Source organism: Pseudorasbora parva, chromosome 9 (assembly GCF_024679245.1).
Source record: "Pseudorasbora parva isolate DD20220531a chromosome 9, ASM2467924v1, whole genome shotgun sequence".
In the NCBI taxonomy this organism is placed as follows: domain Eukaryota; kingdom Metazoa; phylum Chordata; class Actinopteri; order Cypriniformes; family Gobionidae; genus Pseudorasbora; species Pseudorasbora parva.
In genome coordinates, this window is record NC_090180.1 from 29,277,372 (window position 1) to 29,298,804 (window position 21,433).

The 21,433-nt window shown below is 40.3% G+C and overlaps 1 protein-coding gene across 1 annotated transcript; it reads left to right on the top strand.

Moving 5' to 3' along the window:
- The first annotated feature begins 33 nt into the window (after positions 1-33).
- On the top strand, positions 34-13,639 carry LOC137088828 (zinc finger protein 160-like). Its single transcript, XM_067452179.1, has 3 exons — positions 34-295; positions 589-737; positions 11,336-13,639. The coding sequence occupies exons 2-3, from the start codon at positions 650-652 to the stop codon at positions 13,138-13,140; spliced, it is 1,893 nt and encodes a 630-aa protein (XP_067308280.1). The 5' UTR covers positions 34-295; positions 589-649; the 3' UTR covers positions 13,141-13,639.
- The last annotated feature ends 7,794 nt before the right edge of the window (positions 13,640-21,433 follow it).

Below are 21,433 nucleotides of genomic sequence, written 5' to 3' on the forward strand. Positions count from 1 at the left end.
GATAATCTACACTAAAACAACTTTAATAATTATTTAATTTAATAAAACCCTCTATTTTATTAGGTATTTGTATGTAATTAATTTGATTAATATAGTAAATACTGTTTTTTATGATTTACATTTACGTGTCTTTACAACATATAAAACTGACGTTTGAATGTATACATTTTAAATATATTTTAGCATTTGTCTAGTATTATTTTAGACTGTTTAAATTGTCTTTTATTTTGCCACTCCGTACCGCTGACATCATAAGGTCCGCGCCGCGACAGTTACGTTTTTTGACCGAATAAAGGTTTGTCTTTAGTCCTTATTTAAATTAATATGTATATAACGTTTCATAGATGTTTTAAAGTTTTTTAACAAATTAGTTCCAAAAACATGTTTATAATATTACTGAAAGCATTTTGCTTTGAAAATGTTGAACCTATTGTAGACATGGATGGCTTTGTCTGAAGTGCTGATATTTTGCACTCATAAATAGGACCAAAATGTATGACTTACTTTCAAGCGCATCCATACATGGGGAACAGGGTGATTGACGTGTCCCTTTTCTCTATTGATTATTCCCACTTAAACGTGACAAAGAAAAGTTTCCAGGCCAGCAGGATTGAACAGCTGAGATCTTGCTTGGCATACTGCAGGAAAAATGGAGTTTATTAAAGTGGAGATTGTGGACATGAATGTTCCAGAACCCTGCAGAGTGAAAGATGAAGAAGATGCTGATGAACAAAGAGGTTTGTTTCTTGATTAAGGACTGTTAAAGTACATTTGTTACAGTTATGCATTTTGGAGATCCACAGCGAAATATGTGGCATTCATTGTAAAGAAAGTAAGTAAAGCTTAAGAAAACTCATCAGACTTGAATTTTATAAAGGAGTTAAAATAGCAATTAAAAATAATTCTGAGTAACACTGTAAATCAATTCAAACATTTTATATCAGTAGTAATCTTGCAGGTTTCAAATTGTTAACGTGAGAATGTCAGAATTAACTTTTAGCACACTAAAGATCACATAACTTAAAAGGTTCATATGCCATAATGTACTCTCCCTCAAGCCTTTCAAGGTTACTTTTACCAAACACAATCCTGGTTCTTCCAAATTTTGGTATCCTAGATTTTGACGCCCAAAAAAGTCCACCGTCCATTATAAAAGTAATCCATACAGCTTCAGGGGATCAAAAAAAAGTACTTCTGAAGCGAAGCGATGCATTTTTTTTTTTTTTTTAAGAAAAAGTTTCTTATTCATAACTTTATAAACTATAATTACTGGCATCCAGTAACGGTTTTGTTCTGGCGGAAGAGTGACCTCTGACCTGACGCATGACTTACTGACAAATGCACAAGTGCAGAGGATAGAGCAAAACGAAACACCAGTCACGATGACTGGAGAATGAGAATTTCTATATAAGTGAAGAGGAGCTTGAGTTTCCTTTCGATATGGTGCACTAGCATTGTGCCAGAGTTATCCTAGTCTCCCGTAGACAGACATTTAGACTGACGGCAGAAGGTCTAGACCATAGACTGTAAAAAAATTATGGATGTAGTGTCCGTGATGTAACCCATAGGTTTCTGAAGAGAGTTTTTGGAGTGTAAAGTCAGCTGTTGTCATCTTGGCAGTGCGCCACTCCTGGATAACTGACAATGGGCAAAGAGGCAGGACGTGGCTGGAGCTGAGGTGATGTGGTGACTTACAGACAGCAGAAAAACAGCAACCCACCTGTCACTCAAAATGGCCACGCCTTTAATCATGCAGAACTTTATGGCTTTATATAATGTAAACGAATGTTTAAAAAAAAAAATCACCCCTCACCATAAAGGGTTGTTATCTATCTGAGGTGTGTCCCCCTTTAAAAAATATAATTAAAAACCTCTTTGTGTATTGTAAATAATATATTTACCTAAAATAATTGTATTAGTAAAACAAGTAGTAAAACAATAAAAACACAAACGCGGCCTAAATACGTTTTAAGTTTAGTAACATTTTGAGTTCCCCCCTCTCTTGCCTCACTGTGTTTTTGGTTCACCACGCACCTCACCTACACTCACAAGTCCGGTGGGAGAGAACAAAGTTCTTCAGTAGTTGTGGAACTCCAGTAAGTAGCTGTTAAGGCAATTTTATTCCCTTTAAACACCAGATGAAGTGATTATTTTCTCTTTAATACAGACAATGCTGAGTTATTAATAAATTAGCAATGACAAATAAAATGATAACCGATGTATAATTCAGATATTTTAGTGATTGTTGTTTTGGTAGCTTGTTCTATGTCACCCACTACTACTAACATGGCAATGATCCTATGTATGAACTGATATTAGGCTAATATTGTGGATCTACTGCAGTGTTTACTTTTTTTTCATTTTTTATTTTTATCTTTAATAATTATATTACCATGTATTGAACCTATGATAACTCATATTTAAACAACTATTGTTTTGTGTTGTTTGTCTAGATAAAATGACAGAAAAAAAGAAAAAGGACTAAGATAATTTTTCAGTTCAATTCAGAAATCTAGACGCACCCTAGCGGCAGCAAATCTAATCTGCCGCGAGTGTCGTCAGCAACACTCAATACAATTCTGAGCCGTAAAATTCAAACTCTGGTCGGGCCAATCACATCGTGTATAGAGTCGGTGGGCTGGCCTTAACATAATGACGGCCGAGTTGAGCTTGCATGCTACTAGTAAACACAGAAGCTGGCGAACGGCGGTCTTTCGAATCAGCTTTGACCGCGATTCTAGAAGACTTGGAGTTGAGCTTTTTTCTGAGAAAAGAACGGCACTGAAGTCATTCTTGGTCCATCCACACGGAGACGCGTTTAGCTGTATACGTATAAATTTTGTACCGTATCAGCGTTTTGTCCACACGGATCCGGCGTTTTAGAAGCATGAATCCGATATTTTTCGAAACCGGGTCCCAAGGTGGGTAAATCTGAAAACGATCATGTTCCGTCTTCGTGTGTACAGCGAATCCGTATATTTTCTGAAACGGTGATGTCATCACACTACGTCCAGCACGGTGAAAGAGTTGAGGGATACAACTACGGGTACTGGGCATGCGCACATCAATATCGCGTCATTTAATGACCGTATCTGCATTATTGTAAGGGTATGTTATGGGTTGGGGTAGGTGTAGGCATTAATAAAACACATCTGTTAAGTAGCAAATGTATTTATTGTTATTTTATTGTGAGATTTTGGCTCACCTCCGACCACTGCTATACCCCTTCTAGCCACAACTCTTCTTCTCCGTTTTTAGTGTATTTCTGTGGCAGAATTACAGCACCACACACTGGCCTGGCATGCAAGCTACATCGTTTTTAGTCCGTTTTCTTAATCCCGTGTGGACGCAGATATTTCTTGAAACGAGGAAAAAAAAAAGATCGGATTAGGAAAGCGCTGGCTTCGTGTGGACGAGGCCTTAAAAAGGGAAGATGTGTTCTGAGTTTTGCCGACCGGATACGCCGAAAGTTTAATCTGTCAACTAGCTCTGCTTCACCTTCGTTGCTCTGGTTGGTTGTAGCGCTATCCTATCTCGTGCAGAGGGAGTTTGAAAAACAAACGTTTATCCCGCCCCTCGGATTGAGCCCTGTCAATGGTGAGTTTCCAGACCAAACATCTTGATGTGGGTCTGGCTTGTCAAGCTACCACACATATCCTTAAAAGTACAATTTTGGCTGTATTATGTGTCCCCTTCAAAAACCCTTAATACCCTTAAGATATTTTTTGTTTTCCAAACTGCCCCCAAGTGTTAGATGAAATTTACGCCCGTGCTGCTGTTTTTTCTTCATCCGCCCAAATGAGGAGAAACGCTTTAGTTTCACTATCTGTCGAGCGTGATACATTAAAAAAGCTGCAAGACGTGGCATAATGGTCAAAGATGATAATTAAGCGCATATTTAAATAGAAAAACAATTAAAAACCTTACTTTAAACAGAGCGGACTAATCACGTAATCAAGTCTTTATGACTGGCCATAAAGCACACTTGCGTCAGCCGTGTTCTGATTTCATACATGAATATACGTAATCTTTATTCCGCGTTAACACAGAGCACATTACTGGTAATCAGTTCCCAGTGCCACAGTTACTTTGAATAAGTAATCTGATTACTCATTACTCCTTTAAAAAGTAACTTAGGGTGTTTTCACACCTGAAAGTCCACACCAAGGTTTTAATACATTGTATCCATTTGAATGAATAAATGAACAGACACATATCGTTGCCAATACTGTTAATATTATGGCATTACTATCTGCAGCACCATCTATACTCAAGGCTAGTTCAAATTCACCAAATGTACGTCCTCGTTGTGCAAACGTTTTATCGGCGCCAACAGGAAAGGAGGAGAAGATTACTTTTTTAGCCAAACAATGTATTTTGTATTATGTTTAAATAGTATAATGTTATTTTTAAATTTCATCTAGGCTATATTGATTATGAAACATGCACAAATGTGCAATATATGTCAAAGACATGGGGTCAGAAATGATTTCGACCACTTCATTAAGTTTTGTTTTGTAGAAAGCTTTTATAAATTGTATCTTAATTTTAATTTGCCTGAATTTAATAAATAAGTGTAATAAGTTCATGTGTGTGTGGAAGGAAGAGGACACGGGGGTCGGCTGGACGGTTGATGCTTCTTTTATTTCGGATCTCAAAACTCAGTACCACACTCAGGCGTGTGTGTTCAGTCAAACTCATAAACAATAATCGTTTCCGGTTCACAGCACTTCCGGCTTCCGGGTCAACTCAGGGTCTCGTGTGTGGCATCAACCGTCCGTCTCTCTCTCCCAGGCTTCCGGTTCCACAGGCGTTTTATGCTCTCCCCACGCCCATCACTGGAACAAGAAACAGATGTTATTAATCTGCGTCCAACCCCACTCACTTACCGCTCGTCCTGAGGCTCTCTCTCCCGCTGCAGACCTCGCTGAACCACGCCCCCCTTGCCCCCCAATCGCACACTTCTTCGGATTGGCCATGAGCCCCGTTCCTCTCAGCGACCTCAGGACCGCCCTGACATGCTGCATATGCCGCTGCCAGTCGTGACTGTAAATCACGATATCATCCAGATAGGCAGCAGCATATGCGGCATGTGGACGCAAAATCCTATCCATGAGGCGCTGGAAGGTAGCGGGAGCCCCGAACATACCGAAAGGAAGCGTGACAAATTGGTGCAATGCAAACAGCGTGGTGAAAGCTGTCTTTTCTTTGGACAATGGAGACAAGGGGATCTGCCAATAGCCCTTTGTTAAGTCCAATGTCGAATAAAATCGAGCCGTGCCCAGCCGATCAAGCAACTCGTCAACCCGCGGCATTGGATAAGCGTCGAATTTCGACACAGCGTTCACCTTGCGATAGTCCACACATAACCTGACCGAGCCGTCGGTTTTAGGAACCAAAACTATCGGGCTCGCCCTGTCACTGTTGGACTCCTCTATTACTCCCATGTCCAGCATCGCCCCTAATTCTTCCTGAACCACCTTTTTTTGTGTTCAGGTAACCGATACGGCCGGCTGCGAACTACCACGCCCGGCTCGGTCTCGATATGGTGCTGAATTAAGTCGGTGCGTCCCAGTAGGGGCGAGAACACGTCGGCAAACTCTGCCTGTAATTTTGATAAATCAGTGAGTTGGGACGGTGAGAGGTGATCTCCCCCAGGGGCCAGCGCGACTGATTGTGCCTTGATGCTCGCCTCTGGCCCGAGATCATCCTTCCCCCCAATCACCGTTGCCAACAACACTGATTCCACCTCATTCCATTTTTTTAGGAGATTGAGGTGATATATTTGACGTGCCCCGTTCCTATCGGATCGTATCACTTCATAATCGAGATCCCGACCTGTCGTGCGACCTCAAACGCCGTGCCTTGGTCAGTGAGGATTTCTTTCGGAACCCCCACCCGGGAGATTAGTCGAAACAGGGCGTCCGCAACACTCTTCGCGGAGATGTTGCGGAGAGCCACTGCTTCCGGATATCGTGTTGTGTAGTCCACGATAACTAATGCAAAACGATGTCCGTGTGCGGATCCCTCTAATAGCCCGATGAGGTCCATCCCAATTCTCTCGAAGGGGACCTGCATTAACCCTTAAAGACCGAGACAGCCGCCAGCGGCTAAAAATAACTATCGTTCTGAAATGTTTAATAACTTTTAAACCGCAAATCCAATCTGTATGCTGTAAACTGCACCGTAAAGAGGAGAATCTCCGCTTTCTAAAGCTATAACATTAATCGCGATTGATCATTCAGGGGCTCCGTAGTCAGCATCGATGCGTCATCAAAATATGCAGCATTGACTAAAAATAACTATCGTTCTAAAATGTTTAATAACTTTTAAACCGCTAATCCAATCTGTATGCTGTAAACTGCACCATAAAGAGGAGAATCTCTGCTTTCCATATCCGTATAATATGTCTCGCGATTGATCATTCAGAGGCTCCATAGTCAGCGTGGATGCGTCAACAAAATATGCAGCATTGATTTGTCCAGGAAACACACGTGGGTTGTTCCCCTGAGCCAAACAGAATTTTTTTTTTTATTAGTCCCACCCCCCTGTGCCCAGATTCGTTGAAACTTTGATCAATTCAACCAATAAACACAGTGTTTGGTCTTTTGAACCACGAATCACGTTTCTCTGAAAAATTAACGTGGGTGTGAATTTGCATGCATCATGAAACCAAACAGAAACGCGTGCAAAGCGCTCTCTCAGAGCACAGCCAGTATATTTCTCTATTTGTATGTAGTTTGTGTTTTACACAATTTTCACTATTATATTTTCCTCAATTTGTGTTTGAGAAGATTATGTGCAGAGAGGTTGAAATGTCCGTTCATGAAAATAGCCGCCCACATGTAAAAGTAGCCTCAGTATATTTTATTTCATGGTTTGTTGTCACAACTTGATGTATTGTTTGCGTTTGTTTTTCATGTTCAAATTATAATATATTTCTCTGAAGAAAAATGTTTGTTTCAGTGCTGTTATTATATAACAATCTTTCTATTTACTTTATTACTTGAACTTTTTTGGACACATTATCAGTAAATAAAATACACCTGTTTTCACTCAAAAACCTAGAAACGCCTAGAATAATGTTATAATAAATGGCTATAACTTGTTGAGGGATTGTTACATGTAGACAAAATTTAATCTGGAAGTGTAAAACAACCAAGTCTAACTTTCTAAAGGAAAAAATCCAAACTTCATGAAGTTCTGTTCGAGTTCACAGTAAAAACATCACATTTTTGCTGCCATTTTTCTTGAAATTATATTAATTTAATCCATTCTCAGAATAAATAAATGTAAAATTGGGACATCAAATGAGCTAGATGGAAACTTCAGGTTCTCCTGTTTAAAATGATATATAGCACTTGATGATAACTGCTAGAATGGGGGAGAAAAACAAAGAAAAGTAGAGGCACATCAGGCGCCCCAAAAATGTTCTAGGTCTTTAAGGGTTAATGGAAGGGGGCGCAATGGCGCTTTTGGAGCGGCCAGTGGATTTACCAACTGACATTCAGGACAAGACGCGCACCACCTGCACACGTTGTCATGAATGCCTGGCCAAAAAAACCGGGTCATGAGGCGATTCAGTGTGGCCGCCTGTCCCAAGTGGCCCGCCATTGGATTGGAGTGAGCCGCCCGGAAAAGCATTTCCCGGGCGGCTCTTCGGAACTAACAATTGGGTTGTATCTATCTTTGTCCGAGTGTCTTGGGTTACTCGATACAACCTGTCTTTTATTATGGCGAAATAGGGATAGGTGACGGGAAAGGCAGGTTGGAGAGACTGGCCGTCGATAGAGCGGACCTGCTGGAAGGCGTTTTTGTGGGTCTCATCCTGGGACTGCTCCAAAGGGAAGTCATCACAGTCCGAGAGAATCAGTCTCTCGATCCCGCTCGTTTCCTCTGAAGCCGTCCCCAAGGGTCCCGTCTCAGTCTCCCCAAGCTGCACTAGCGCCGCCCCCCTCCTAGCCTTTTTCTCCCAAGCGGCATCCGCACATAATGATCCCAATAAAACCGATGCTGGATGCGAGGACTAATCGCCACCTCTACACGATGCTTTTCTCCCCGAAACTGAATCGTGATTGGGACAACCGGATATTCCACCACATCCCCGTGCACACACCACACCTTAACCACGCGGCTTGTATCCAATGCCCCAGGCTGCATCAGGCTTTGATGGATTGAGGTTTGGTTACATCCCGAATCCACCAAGGCCTGATATGTACCGCCCTTGATACTCACAGGAATTTGGTACTCTCCTGCTTGATCAGGAGTGGTCTGCTGGACGTCCGGAACCCGGATCATTGTCCCGATGTCCATCATAGGACACCGGTCCACAAAATGATCCGGGTCCCCACAACGCCAACAGGCCAGCCCAGCCCAGGCCTACCCGCCGCCCCAGCGTGGGTTGGAGAATGGGCGTGGAGAGGGGGTGGAACCGGAACCATTATCCCCTCCCGCCCCCTCGAACGGCCCAGTGCCCATCCCACCCCGGCCTCTGGGGGGAATGCGAGGAGGGCCCGGAGGGCGGGACCTAGGGAGAGGGACAGGGCGAGAGAGAGAGACAGAGGGGGGAGAGAGAGAGGTAGAAGTTAGAAGGGGCTCGCCGACCCCCGGGCACGCCTCCATGTGGTCCTCCGCCAGGTTGATGGCCGTCTCCAGCGACGTGGGCCGGTGGCACTGGACCCACTCGGCTCGATAAACTGCTCCAGTACCACGGCGCTTCCGCCAGCCAAGAGCCATTTGCGACAGGAGTCCCGGAGCTGTTGGGCCATCGCGAAGGGGGTGGCCACCGGTTCGCCACCGGCAGTTGTTGGGCAGCCGCCTGGGCTTCTCCGGAAAGTAGTGGAATGAGACGCACCGGCCACTGTGCCCGGGGCCACTCGCAGGCCTCCACGGATTTCTGAAAGAGGTCTATGAAGGCCTCGGGGTCGTCTTGTGGCCCCATCTTGTGTAGGGGCACGTGGACCGGTGCGCCGGACTGCCCGGCGGCCTCGGTGCGAGCCTCCCGGTCAAGCCAGCTCCGGAACCTCTCGCGGTCCTCTTGCTGGCCTTGGACTATCGCCACGAAGCGGCGCTCCTGATCCGTCGGAAGGTCCAGATGTTGAGATCAGATCCGTCCGAAGGCTTGATGTTGTTCGCGGTGGAGGACCGCGAGGGAGGTGATAATGTCCTCAAATGGCGTGGCGGAAGACGTCTGCATGGCGGCGGCGCTGTCCTACTTCCTCCCGGGTTTCGGCACCAGTGTAATAAGTTTGTGTGTGTGTGGAAGGAAGAGGACACGGGGGTCGGCTGGACGGTTGATGCTTCTTTTATTTCGTATCTCAAAACTCAGTACAACACTCAGGCGTGTGTGTTCAGTCAAACTCATGAACAATAATCGTTTCTGGTTCACAGCACTTCCGGCTTCCGGGTCAACTCAGGGTCTCGTGTGTGGCATCAATCGTCCGTCTCTCTCTCCCAGGCTTCCGGTTCCACAGGCGTTTTATCCTCTCCCCACGCCCATCACTGGAACAAGATACAGGTGTTATTAATCTGCGTCCAACCCACTCACTTACCGCTCGTCCCGAGGCTCTCCCGCTGCAGACCTCGCTGAACCACGCCCCCCTTGCCACAATAAGCTTTAATAAATAATATAGCAGACAAACTGTGACGGAGCGATCATATGGGTTGCACATGAACTGGAGCGGTCTCATAAATAAACCGAAACTCAGCATATAGGCTACGTCTCACAGACATGAGAAATTTCGTCTGTTTGGTCCGGACCGTGGTCCGAGGGAGGTTTCACACCTGTAATTCTGAGTCAGACCAAACTGAAAAGATTGAAAATCCGGACCAAACAAGGTAGGTGTGAAAGCACCCTTAGTTACTTTACAGATTACTTGGTTTTAAAAGTAACTAAGTAAGACTACAAGTTACTTTATTAGTTACAATCAGCAGTTGCCGACAACACCCCTGACGCCTCAACATAGAAATGACAACCGTTTTTGCCAACACTCACTTTATTGGAAGTGCATATTTAACAGTAACGTCAACAATGTATTTCCGGAAATTTTAAGTAGAAATTAAAAAAATATTTCCTGATTTTTTTTTATTACTAAGGACAATGACTAAAAAAGTAACTTGCAGTGACTTGGAGAAGTTACTTTAATATGATTACTGGTTTGGAAATGGTAACGCGTTCGATTACTCATTACTGGATAAAAAGTAGTCAGATTAGAGTAAAGGCGGGCATACACGGTGCGATTTTTGCTGTCGTACGAACTCGCAGACGATTTTTTTTTCTCGGGAGAAATCGCGTGGACATCGTGGATGCTCTTATCGTCGCGGCTCGCACCGTGTGAGAGGAAATACGAGACGAGCCGAGCACGTTAAGAGCACCTCCCGACCTTACGATAATTTTTAAACATGTTTAAAAAGTTCGGCGAGTCGGCCCGATTTTTACCAGCATATGACTGTCCCCTATTGCCAAATCAATCTATATGACTATTATTAGCTCAGTGGCTGCCACATACTGCGTTCACACTCACACTCACACACACACACACACACACACACTCTCTCTCTCTCTCTCTCTCTCTCTCTCTCTCTCTCTCTCTCACGTGCACTCTTCTCTCTCCCTCTGGTTGTTCCGGTTAAAAGGAATGGCTGTTCTCTGCTTTTCAACAAATCATTTTCACACCTTTTTTCTTTATTTTTTGTATCTAAAGCTATAGCAGCAACATTGAAAGCTCCGGAGTCCGGTGTCTGTGTTACATGAAAACTCGTGTGATCGCGGCCGGCTCGCGGTGCAAACAGTCGTGCCGTGTACCAGCTGATTTGATGCGATGATCAAATTAAATGACTCATAGCGTCTGCAATATCTCACGACCTTCCGAGTGTCCGAATTCGCACAGTGTACGCCCGCCTTAATGCGTTACTGGCATCACTACCAGTAATTTACTGGTAATGTTACAACTTTCTTTACTGGTATATTGCTGAAACCAATTTTCCGGTATTTTTGAAAAGGGCTTGTTCACACATGATCTGTTACCGGTAATTTACCAGTCTGTTAAGATGTATGTGTGAAAAGGGATATTGTCACAATGTAAACACGACAGCGCTCTTCTTCCCCAAGGGTTCGCTTCCCGTTATAAAGCTTGGAAGAGCCAGGATATTTTTTTTAATATAATTCTGATCGTGTTTGGCTGAAAGAAGAAAGGCACATACATCTTGGATGGCTTGAGAACGAGTAAATTATGGGATAATGGGTGAACTAACTATTTAAGCTAAACTTCAATTTAGTGTTTCTTGTTTCACCTTTCTTTAACTTATTTTTGACAATGTAATATGTTAATTTTAGACCAGATGGAAGTGAAAGAGGAAAGTCAAGAAGTGAGAGACGTCAAGGAGAACCACTATTTCGAGAAACCTGAAGATTTTATAGTTGGAGAAAAATGTATCAGTTCCTCGCTAACTGAAAATAATTTCTCACAAAAAACAGAAGCCAATAATTCTTTATCCTGCCCTCAGTGTGAGAAGACGTTCACACATAAAGGAAACCTTAGGGATCACATCAAAATTCACATCGGTGAGAAGCCTTACACCTGCCATCTGTGTAAGAAGATTTTTATTCACAAAGGACACCTTAATGATCACATTAGAATACACACTGGAGAGAAGCCTTATGCATGTCATCTGTGTGGAAAGAACTTCACGTGTAAAGGAAGCCTTAATGGTCACATGAGAATTCACACTGGAGAGAGGCCTTTCACGTGTCACCTGTGTGGAAAAAGTTTTACGTGCAAAGGCACTCTTACATGTCATGTGAGAGTTCACACCGGAGAGAAGCCTTTCACTTGCCCCCAGTGTGACAAGAGCTTCTCACATAAAGGAAGCCTTAAGTGTCACATGAGAATTCACATCGAAGAGGGGCCTTTCACTTGCCATCAGTGTGGAAAGAGTTTCACACAGAAAGAATACCTTAAGAATCATATACGAATTCACACTGGGGGGAAGCCTTTCACATGCCATCTGTGTGGAAAAGGTTTAACATGTAAAGGAAGCCTCAAGTGTCACATGAGAATTCACACTGGAGAGAAGCCTTTCACGTGCCTTCAGTGTGGAAAGAGTTTTACAAATAAAGGAAACCTAAAGATTCATGCAAGAATTCACTCAGAAGAGAGCCCTTTAACTTGCCATCAGTGTGGAAAGTGTTTCACACATAAAGAAAACCTCAAGTGTCACATGAGAATTCACTCTGGAGAGAGGCCTTTCACATGTAATCAGTGTGGAAAGACCTTTGCTCGCAAAGTAATCCTTCAGAATCACATAAAAACACACTCTGGTGAGAAGCCTTACACATGCCATCAGTGTGGAAAGAGTTTCACAGATAAAGGATACATAAAGCGTCACATGAGAAGTCACACTGGAGAGAAGCCTTTCATATGCCCTCAGTGTGGAAAGAGTTTTACACATAAAGGAAACCTTAAAATTCACATAAGAATTCACACCGGAGAGAAGCCATCCAAGTGTCCAGAGTGTGGAAAGAGTTTCACACATAGAGGACAGCTTAAAGATCACATGAGAATTCACACCGGAGAGAAGCCTTACACATGCCCTCAGTGTGGAAAGAGTTTCAAATGTAAAGGACACCTTAAGACGCACATAAGAACTCACACCGGAGAGAAGCCGTTCACATGCCATGAGTGTGGGAAGAGCTTCACAGTTCAAAGAAGCCTACACATGCACATGAAATATCATTCTGGAGAGAAGTTACATGAGTGTTCTGAGTGTGGCAAGAGGTTTGCAGAGAGCAACACATTCAAAACGCATTTGCTCATTCACTCTGAAGAAAGACCGTTTAGTTGCGAAAAGTGTGGCAAAAAGTTTATTTTGGCAGCACGCTTAAAGGCACATCTGAAACTTCATACAGATGAGAGACCCTATTTATGCTCTTTGTGTGGAGAGAGTTTTAAACTGCTTGGCAGTTTAAAATCACACCAGAAAATACATGCCAGTGAGAAATCTTATGTGTGCCCTGAGTGCGGGAAAGCTTTTACCAGAGCAAGCTATTTAAAACGGCACCAACGGACTCACACTGGAGAAAACCTAGACAAAAACCTTGTCCACAAAGTGCAAAATTTGTCTTCGGTAATTAGTAAATAGTGTGATATTCGGTGAGCTAGTGGTGATGTTTGTCCTCTTCCAACAAAGAAAAATATAAGCAAAGTCACGAAAAATCATTGTCATTTTAATAAATATTAAACATTCCATATGGTTGCTGCTTCTAAAAAAGAACAAAAAAGCATAAAGTCACATTGAAAGACTAGCTCTCATGTTCAAGAGTACAAAACCTGGCAAGAAATACTTGTTATTGGCCAAATGTAATGTTTTGACTATGTGTTGCTGCGAAATGTAAAAAACAAGAATGTTTCTCATTAAAAGTGTTCATAATAGAGTTGATATACAGTATACTGTAAGCCCAGTTCTATATATAAACCTAGTAATTTATCTTTGTATTCACATTGCCATAACTACTTACAGTATACAGTCTAAATGCTGGCTGCAGTTGAAGGATTCAGATGCAAAAATCTCTAAGTCCATCTTACATGTGGTCTTTTAAATTAGATTTTTTTAATCAGGCCCCTATGTTTAGTATGGAAGCTTATTGCATTCACTTGAGAAAAAAAAATCTACTCTGTTTTTCTGAATTAATGACAATTATCTCAGAATTATGAGATAATTTTTCATGAATAATTTTTTTTTGCTCTGTTTTTCTGAATTAATGACTTAATTATCTCAGAATTATGAGAGAATTTTCATGAATACATTTTTTTTGCTCTGTTTTTCTGAATTAATGAGATCCCTCAAAATCCAGCCAAGAGCTCTATTTTAGCTGGATTGCATGGAAGTAAACATGTGCCGCCTTTCAAATTTAATCCGGATTTATTTTACTTTGGGTTTGAGACATTGTCTTTAAGTAATAAAAATTGTATTGTTTTTAGTGCATCAACTTTGTGCAGACAGCTCATGACAGCAGAAATGAACATTCTGATCTGCTTGACATTGCTATTGCACTCCATGGGGATCCAGTATTTTCAACAATTGCCTGATTGTCTCTTGTGTCACCACGTAGCCAGCCTGCATGCATTTCAGATGCATCATCTTAACACGATCACATAGTAATGCGTATCAATAGTACGAGTGTGAAATCGTGTCTAATGTATATCGTCTGGGATGTATATTGTGTGGAATGTTTACTGAGATAATGCACGTGCTACACAGTCTTTCGCGTGCATGCATATGACATCCTCTTGAGTAGGTTGGGGATGGTGGGATGGGGGGTTCGTACGTATAATATGCCATAAAGTGCGTATAAGCACGTGAAAAACTGTGTACCATATGCACACCAAAACTCATTTTAGCGTATACATTCCACAAGATTGCACACTTATTTATACTACTATTTATATGAATTTTCATGAGATCGGCTGTCTGCACAAATTTGAAAGGCGGGACATGTTTACTTCCATGCAATCCAGCTAAAATAGAGCTCTTGGCTGGATTTTGAGGGATCTCATTAATTGAGAAAAACAGAACACATTTTTTTTTCAAGAAAAAATGAAGTCATTAATTCAGAAAAACAGAGCAAAAAAAAATTATTCATGAAAAATGATCTCATAATTCTGAGATAATTAAGTCATTAATTCAGAAAAACAAAACAAAAAAAATATTCATGAAAAATTATCTCATAATTCTGAGATAATTAAGTCATTAATTCAGAAAAACAAAACAAAAAAAAATATTCATGAAAAATTCTCATAATTCTGAGATAATTAAGTCATTAATTCAGAAAAACAGAGTAGATTTTTTTTTTCTCAAGTGAATGCAATAAGCTTCCGTAGTTTAGGGTTAGTAATTTAACTTTAATGGCAATGAAAAGGTTATTAGTCAGTTAATGAAATGCCTTATTTTGAAGAATGTCACCTCACCGGTATGATTTGTTTGGACAAAGGGACATAGTAAACAGCTGCAAAATCACTAAAGATGCAATTGGAAACATTGCAAAAGATTAAAGGAAAATTCAAAATGTAACAATAAAGAACTGATCCACAGAGTAGGGGGCGCTATGATGCAAAGTGACGGCCACATCAATTTCTGTCAGAGTTTTACAGAAGCACAAGGAACCCTGTTGTGTTTACTTGCTAGTCGCAAAATCCCTGCAACTGTAACAATGGAAGCTCGGCAAATGAAAGATGTCTCATTCGCACACCGTCATTCATCTTGAAATCATATCATTCGATTCATGGTTTTTGTGGACTTAAAGAATTTTTGCTCACTACGGGAAGTGGTGTTTAGAGGTTTCTGCCAACAAACTAGTATTTCTGAATGGGTTGACACTTGATAAATGTACACTATGTGTGGAGAGCATTCACTCAATATGATTATCTCATTTCGGTCAGAGGTTGCATTTAGCGGCTTTTGCATCTGAGCTCTTCAGTTTTTAATTTCCTCTGTAAATATTTTTATTTTGCATGTCTTACACCTTTTAGTAAAAAGATATAGGATACAATGGGGCTAAAGGCACACCGGGGTAAAAAACGGGGCGTTTGACAGATTTTTTTTTTTAAACCATTAGATGGCTCTGCACTTTTCTTAACAACCACTTTTGAATCAGGGTATTCTCACAAAAATGCATATAAATAGTACAAGTGTGCAATGTCGTGGAATGTATACGCCAAAACTCATTTTGGCATGTCTATGGCACGCTGTTTTTCGCGTGCATATGATACGCATTTTATGGCGTATTATACATACGAACCCCCACCCCACCACCCTAAACCTGCCCAAGCGCGTGTCATATATACGCCCCACTACCCTAAACCTACCCAAGCGCGTCATATATACGCCATAAAGTGCGTATCATATGCACGCGAAAAACAGCGTATCATATGCACGCCAAAATGAGTTTTGGCGTATACATTCCACGACATTGCACACTCGTACTATTTATACGCATTTATGTGTGATCGGGTTGTTTGAATATACATGTGGAAATTTGGCTGATCCATGAAAAAAATCGAATATTTAAAATTTTGTTTAGAAATGTTGTATATTTATGTACATAAAATTAATGTCTATATTATGAGACTAATGTCTTGTTAATGATTTTTAGTTTTTTTCAAGGTACATATAACGGAAGAATATGTTAAACTAAAATTTTATTTATCAATAAGCGCCAAAGAAAATAGTGCAAACTTTGCTAGTGATTGTTTTTCAACTAATTAATCTCACATTTATTTCTGTACTTATTCGCTAAAAACATTGCCATTTTTTATATTTTTATATTGTACGAATATTGCAGTTACTCTCCAAATTTATGTCGAAACAATTTAAAGACTGTATATTTTAAATTGGTTGTAAAGGCATATTTTTAAATTTTTTAAACTGTATATATTTTTTAATATTTTTATGTCTTTATGAAATAAATGTTAAAATATTAATGATAGACAACATTACAGTATAATTGAAAGCGACCAATTTCAACATTTATTAGGCTTTTAGAAGAACACATTTTTATTTAAGTGAACTTAAAACAATCTTTATACATAATCCCATTATAATAAATGTCACATTTACCTGTGGCCTTCCTACCTGTTACACATACAGCAATCAAATAAAGTTATCAAACACCTTTCTTAACTGCATAAATTATATATGACTAACTCGTACCTTGCCACCGCATACATTTTATACAATTTTTTTTTTAAACAAACCGCTTTTATGATTTATTTTCACACAAAATCTGTTGCTCCATTAATGTTCAATAAAAACACATTTTCTGCAGTCATAGAAGCAATGAAGAACACATTTGAGGGTGTGCCTTTAGCTCCGTTGTACCCTATGTCTTTTGTATATTTGTATGATTGCTGAATAAAAATAAAGTTAATCTTGACATATATCATTGGCATTCTGCACCTTGTTTAAATTAGTAGCTAATCTCATTTACTACTTGATATTAATTGATATACTGCATTTTACATTTACTTTTAATTAGACCATGTTATATTCATGATGAATGCAACCAGTATTGGCTTGGTTTTTGATCCCTAAAAAGTGCCATGTATCAATCACCATAATTTGCAAATAAATTCTTTAAAAATCAGACAATGTGATTTTCTATTTCTTATTCTGTCAACTATGTGTACCTATGAGGAAAATTACAGGCCTCTCCTCTTTTTAAGTGGGAGAATTTGCACAACTGGTGGCTGGCTAAATACTTTTTTTGCCCCACTGTATGGTCTCTGTCCTTCTTTGTAAATGTGCAATAAAAATATTGAAAAGACATTTGAGACATTTGTAATGTTAATATACATTTAGCATTTTAAATAATTTCAAATAATTCACATTGCTATTCCATTTCACATTTCTATTTCAATCTTTCTGTAAAAAAAAAAAAACATCCTGATAAAAAGCCCCTCTAAATAGGAACTCTTTTTAGCTAATAATAATGAGACTAATATATTTTTCTTGAGCACCAAATCAGCATTAGCTCTAAGGCTCTTGTGAACATAAAGACTGGAGTAATGCTTTTTCTTTGCCATGGCAAGAAAAAATAGCCAACATTTTAAAACAATATATATTCAAACTGTAAGTTGTAGTGATATTTCACAATATCACTGTTTTTATTGTATACAATAATGGCAGTCTTGGTGAGTATAATAGACTCCTTTCAAAAACTAACAACAAAAAAAACTTATGGTCAGGATTTATCTGTGTGTATGTCTTTGTTCTGTGACCTACTTGTCAGTTTGTTTCCTTAGGCCTGGTACACACTATGGCCCTCATTTATCAATCTTGCATAGAAACTGGTGTATATGTTGGTGTAAGATTATGCTTACATTCCTCTCACCGCCTGATTTATGAAGCTGTGCGCACCTCTGCAATACGCAATACTTGCCCTTGATAAATGCGGCGGCTGAAATCGTCATTAGAATAACACGCCCCTATATATTCAAGTCTCCGCCTCCCCCACGCCCTCATTTTACGCCATGGACAAACAGAAGACGGCAAAGAAGCAAAACTTCTCCGACGTGGAGATTGGACGCGCTCAATCATCACTAGTCCACTAGTCAGGGCACTGATTAGGGCATAAGTCAATGGGCTGACTCCCTGATCAGTGCTCTGACTACTGACCTATTGAGATGATTGAGACACGCCCATGGAGATCACCAGGGAAGTGGAAAAAACCCCGAAATTGTTTTATTTGGGAGTTTAAAGAGTGGAATTAAAGGCACCTACAAAAACAAAGTATGGACACAAATAACGAGTACTGTTAATAGTGTGGAGGTTGAGAAGCGCCCTCCAGCAGTTTAAAGCTGTTTGGATGATAAACCATCACTGCATTATTTTACAGCACGTTTTTGAAAAAATTAGCATTTAATTTCGTATCACGGCACATGTGTTGGGGTGTACAACAGTGATGATGATGTGATGTGGAGTAAGATTCATTCACATTAATAATTACATGACAATTTGTAAGATTCTTCTTATTATTATTATGATTATTATTCTTAATGACGCTTGTTATTTAGAAGAAGAATGTCGTTTTTATTGATTTTATTATTATTTAAAAGAAGAAGGTCATTTTTATTATTTTGTCAGTCTGAATTATTTTAGTCCCAGTCCGTGCGCAGCTGCCGGGTCAGGCGGGCCTGAAACGTCAGATAAAGCGCACAGGCTCGTGACTGGAAGAATACATAAGCCTAAAAGTCAAACGCTTTGGTAAAGTCACAAAAATTAAACATTGACGTTCATGTTGCACAAAAATAAACACTGAATGTTGTTGTTGTGGTTTTTAACAGTGGGTCATATAGCATATCTTGTCAGTGCGTTTTGTGGTGTTAGGAATTGCTTTTCTGCGCATTTTCCCACTAACTCAAACGTGCGTACACCACCTCCTGAGCTGGCGTAGGATTTGAGCGTGCCGTACACCAACGTCCATATTGATAAATCTCAAAGTCACCGTGGGTTTGGGTGTACGCAAGGTGTACGCTGGAAATTTGGTGTACGCACTTTTGATAAATGAGGGCCTATATGATTTTCAAATCTCAACCAATTTTTAAACTGTGAGAGACGACAGACTGATTTCAACTGATTGCATTATAATCCTTTGAATGCACACACTAAAAGATTTGTGTGGACCGCGAGACCACAGAGGCATGAAGGCTGTTGCATGATGGTAGATTTAGAGTTAACAAATCCAGATAAATCCAACCTGGTTTAGATTTTTAGAATCCAAGTTTAATGGTCTCTGTTAACTCGGGTTTAATCCAGAGTTTGCAATTAACCCTGAAGCGCATGCACCTGAAAGTGAGACACCTGCGGCAGCACATCCGTTTGATTCACTTCTCGCAAGAGAGACGTGCAATTCACTTCTTTTCTGAAGATTGAGAGCATTCTGAAAATTATTATGAAAATAAATGCATTTACAAGGAAGGAATAAACACTGCTGCTGCAGCGAAAGTTTGAGATGACAGCTAAAAGAATATCTGACTATATCAATGCATGATGTGATCAAAGAAAAATTCCTAATAATTATAGGTTCACAAAGAGCTCAAGTGAACACACATTGTTTAAAAGAATTATAAATGCATGCATTATATATTTATATTTGGCTACTTGTCAATTAATATAATAATTAAATTTATATATTATATAGTAAAAGTAATTATAATTCATATAATATACTCACCTAAAGGATTATTAGTAACACCTGTTCAATTTATCATTAATGCAATTATCTAATCAACCAATCACTCAGTTGCTTCAATGCATTTAGGGGTGTGGTCCTGGTCAAGAACATCTCCTGAACTCCAAACTGAATGTCAGAATGTGAAAGAAAGGTGATTTAAGCAATTTTGAGCGTGGCATGGTTGTTGGTGCCAGATGGGCCGGTCTGAGTATTTCACAATCTGCTCAGTTACTGGGATTTTCACGCACAACCATTTCAAGGGTTTACAAAGAATGGTATGAAAATGAAAAAACATCTTAGACCCAGTTCTTGCCAACTACAGGCTGATCTCCAACCTTCCATTCCTTTCCAAAGTGCTGGAAAAAGATTTTGCTGCACAGCTGCAGGTCCATTTAAAACAAAAATATTTGTTTGAGAAATTCCAGTGGTTCCCGCTTTGGCCACAGTATGGAAACAGCTCTGTTCAGGGTCACAAATTACCTTTTAATGACAGCAGATGCTGGCTCCCCATCTCTTCTCATCCTTCTGAACCCTGTTTATCATCTAAATGCTGCCCCTCAACTGCGACACTCAATTCTCTTCTCAAGGACCAACTCAACCTCTCTGCTGCCCTGCCATTATACATTTTGACCATATTGGAGGATATAAAGGTATGGATGAAGCAAAACTTTCTGCAGTTAAACAGTTCCATGACTAAAGCCATCCTAGTCGGCACCCCACACCAGGTCCGGACATATGTCATTAGCAGCATTATATTCTCTTGCCAGAATATTCCATTTTCAACATAAGTCAACAACCTGGGTGTTAGAATGGATTCTTATCTGACCTTTGAGTCTCACATCAAACATCTGTGTAGGACCTCCTTCTTCCACCTCAGGAATATTGTCAAACTCCATCCCATAATTACTCTTGCAGATGAGTAAAGGATCTAAACTCTGCAATACATTGGCCCTTCAGAATCTAAGTTTTAGTAAGTTTAGAAAATTACTCTCAGTTTTATGTATGATATTGATGATGTAGTTAGCCACTTAAAGCGGTGGACATCTGTTCCACTAGATGTACAAGCTGATATGATGAAGAATCATTTCACAATAATAAGGCTCCATCTTAAATTGAGCACGTGTCACCAAAATGTACTATCTGTCCTCAGAATGTTTGTACACACTGGGAAATGTGGTTGATGATGAGTAAAAATAAATGTATCATTCATTCCCACAAATAGTGCTGAAGTAAACTCCATGTTCACTGATCCTGCTGTCAAAATGTGAAACGGCTGAGTATTACACGATTAGGCGAGGGAAGATGAAAAAAAAATACAATCTAAACTTTTCTGAAGAAGGTTGGTTCCCCCTGTGTTACTAACTTTGCTTAATGCTGAACAGTATTTACCACAAGTTTTTTAAATCGCAATAATCCAATACAGGTTCAGTGATAATTTTAATATGACATGGTAATACTAACTTTATGAATTTTTTATCATGTCATTGTCAAACCAGATAATCCAACATCGAAGGGTAACACCAAACGTAACACAGAAATACAATAACATGTGAAGACGATAACTGACAACAGACGAGAGTATACAACACAGAACACAACGAAAGACGCAGAGCCAGAGACCTGGATGGAGCCAGGAGGTTGGACGAAACCAGTGGAGGTGGAAGGGTCAGGGAAGTGATCTAGTAAGCCTAGTGGAACTGGCTG

What these genes read in the sequence shown, in the direction of transcription:
- LOC137088828 (XM_067452179.1), top strand. Translation starts at nt 650, where the DNA reads ATGGAGTTTATTAAAGTGGAGATTGTGGACATGAATGTTCCAGAACCC. An exon ending in AGATGCTGATGAACAAAGAG is followed by an intron (nt 738 to 11,335) that starts GTTTGTTTCTTG and finishes TGTTAATTTTAG; the next exon opens with ACCAGATGGAAGTGAAAGAG.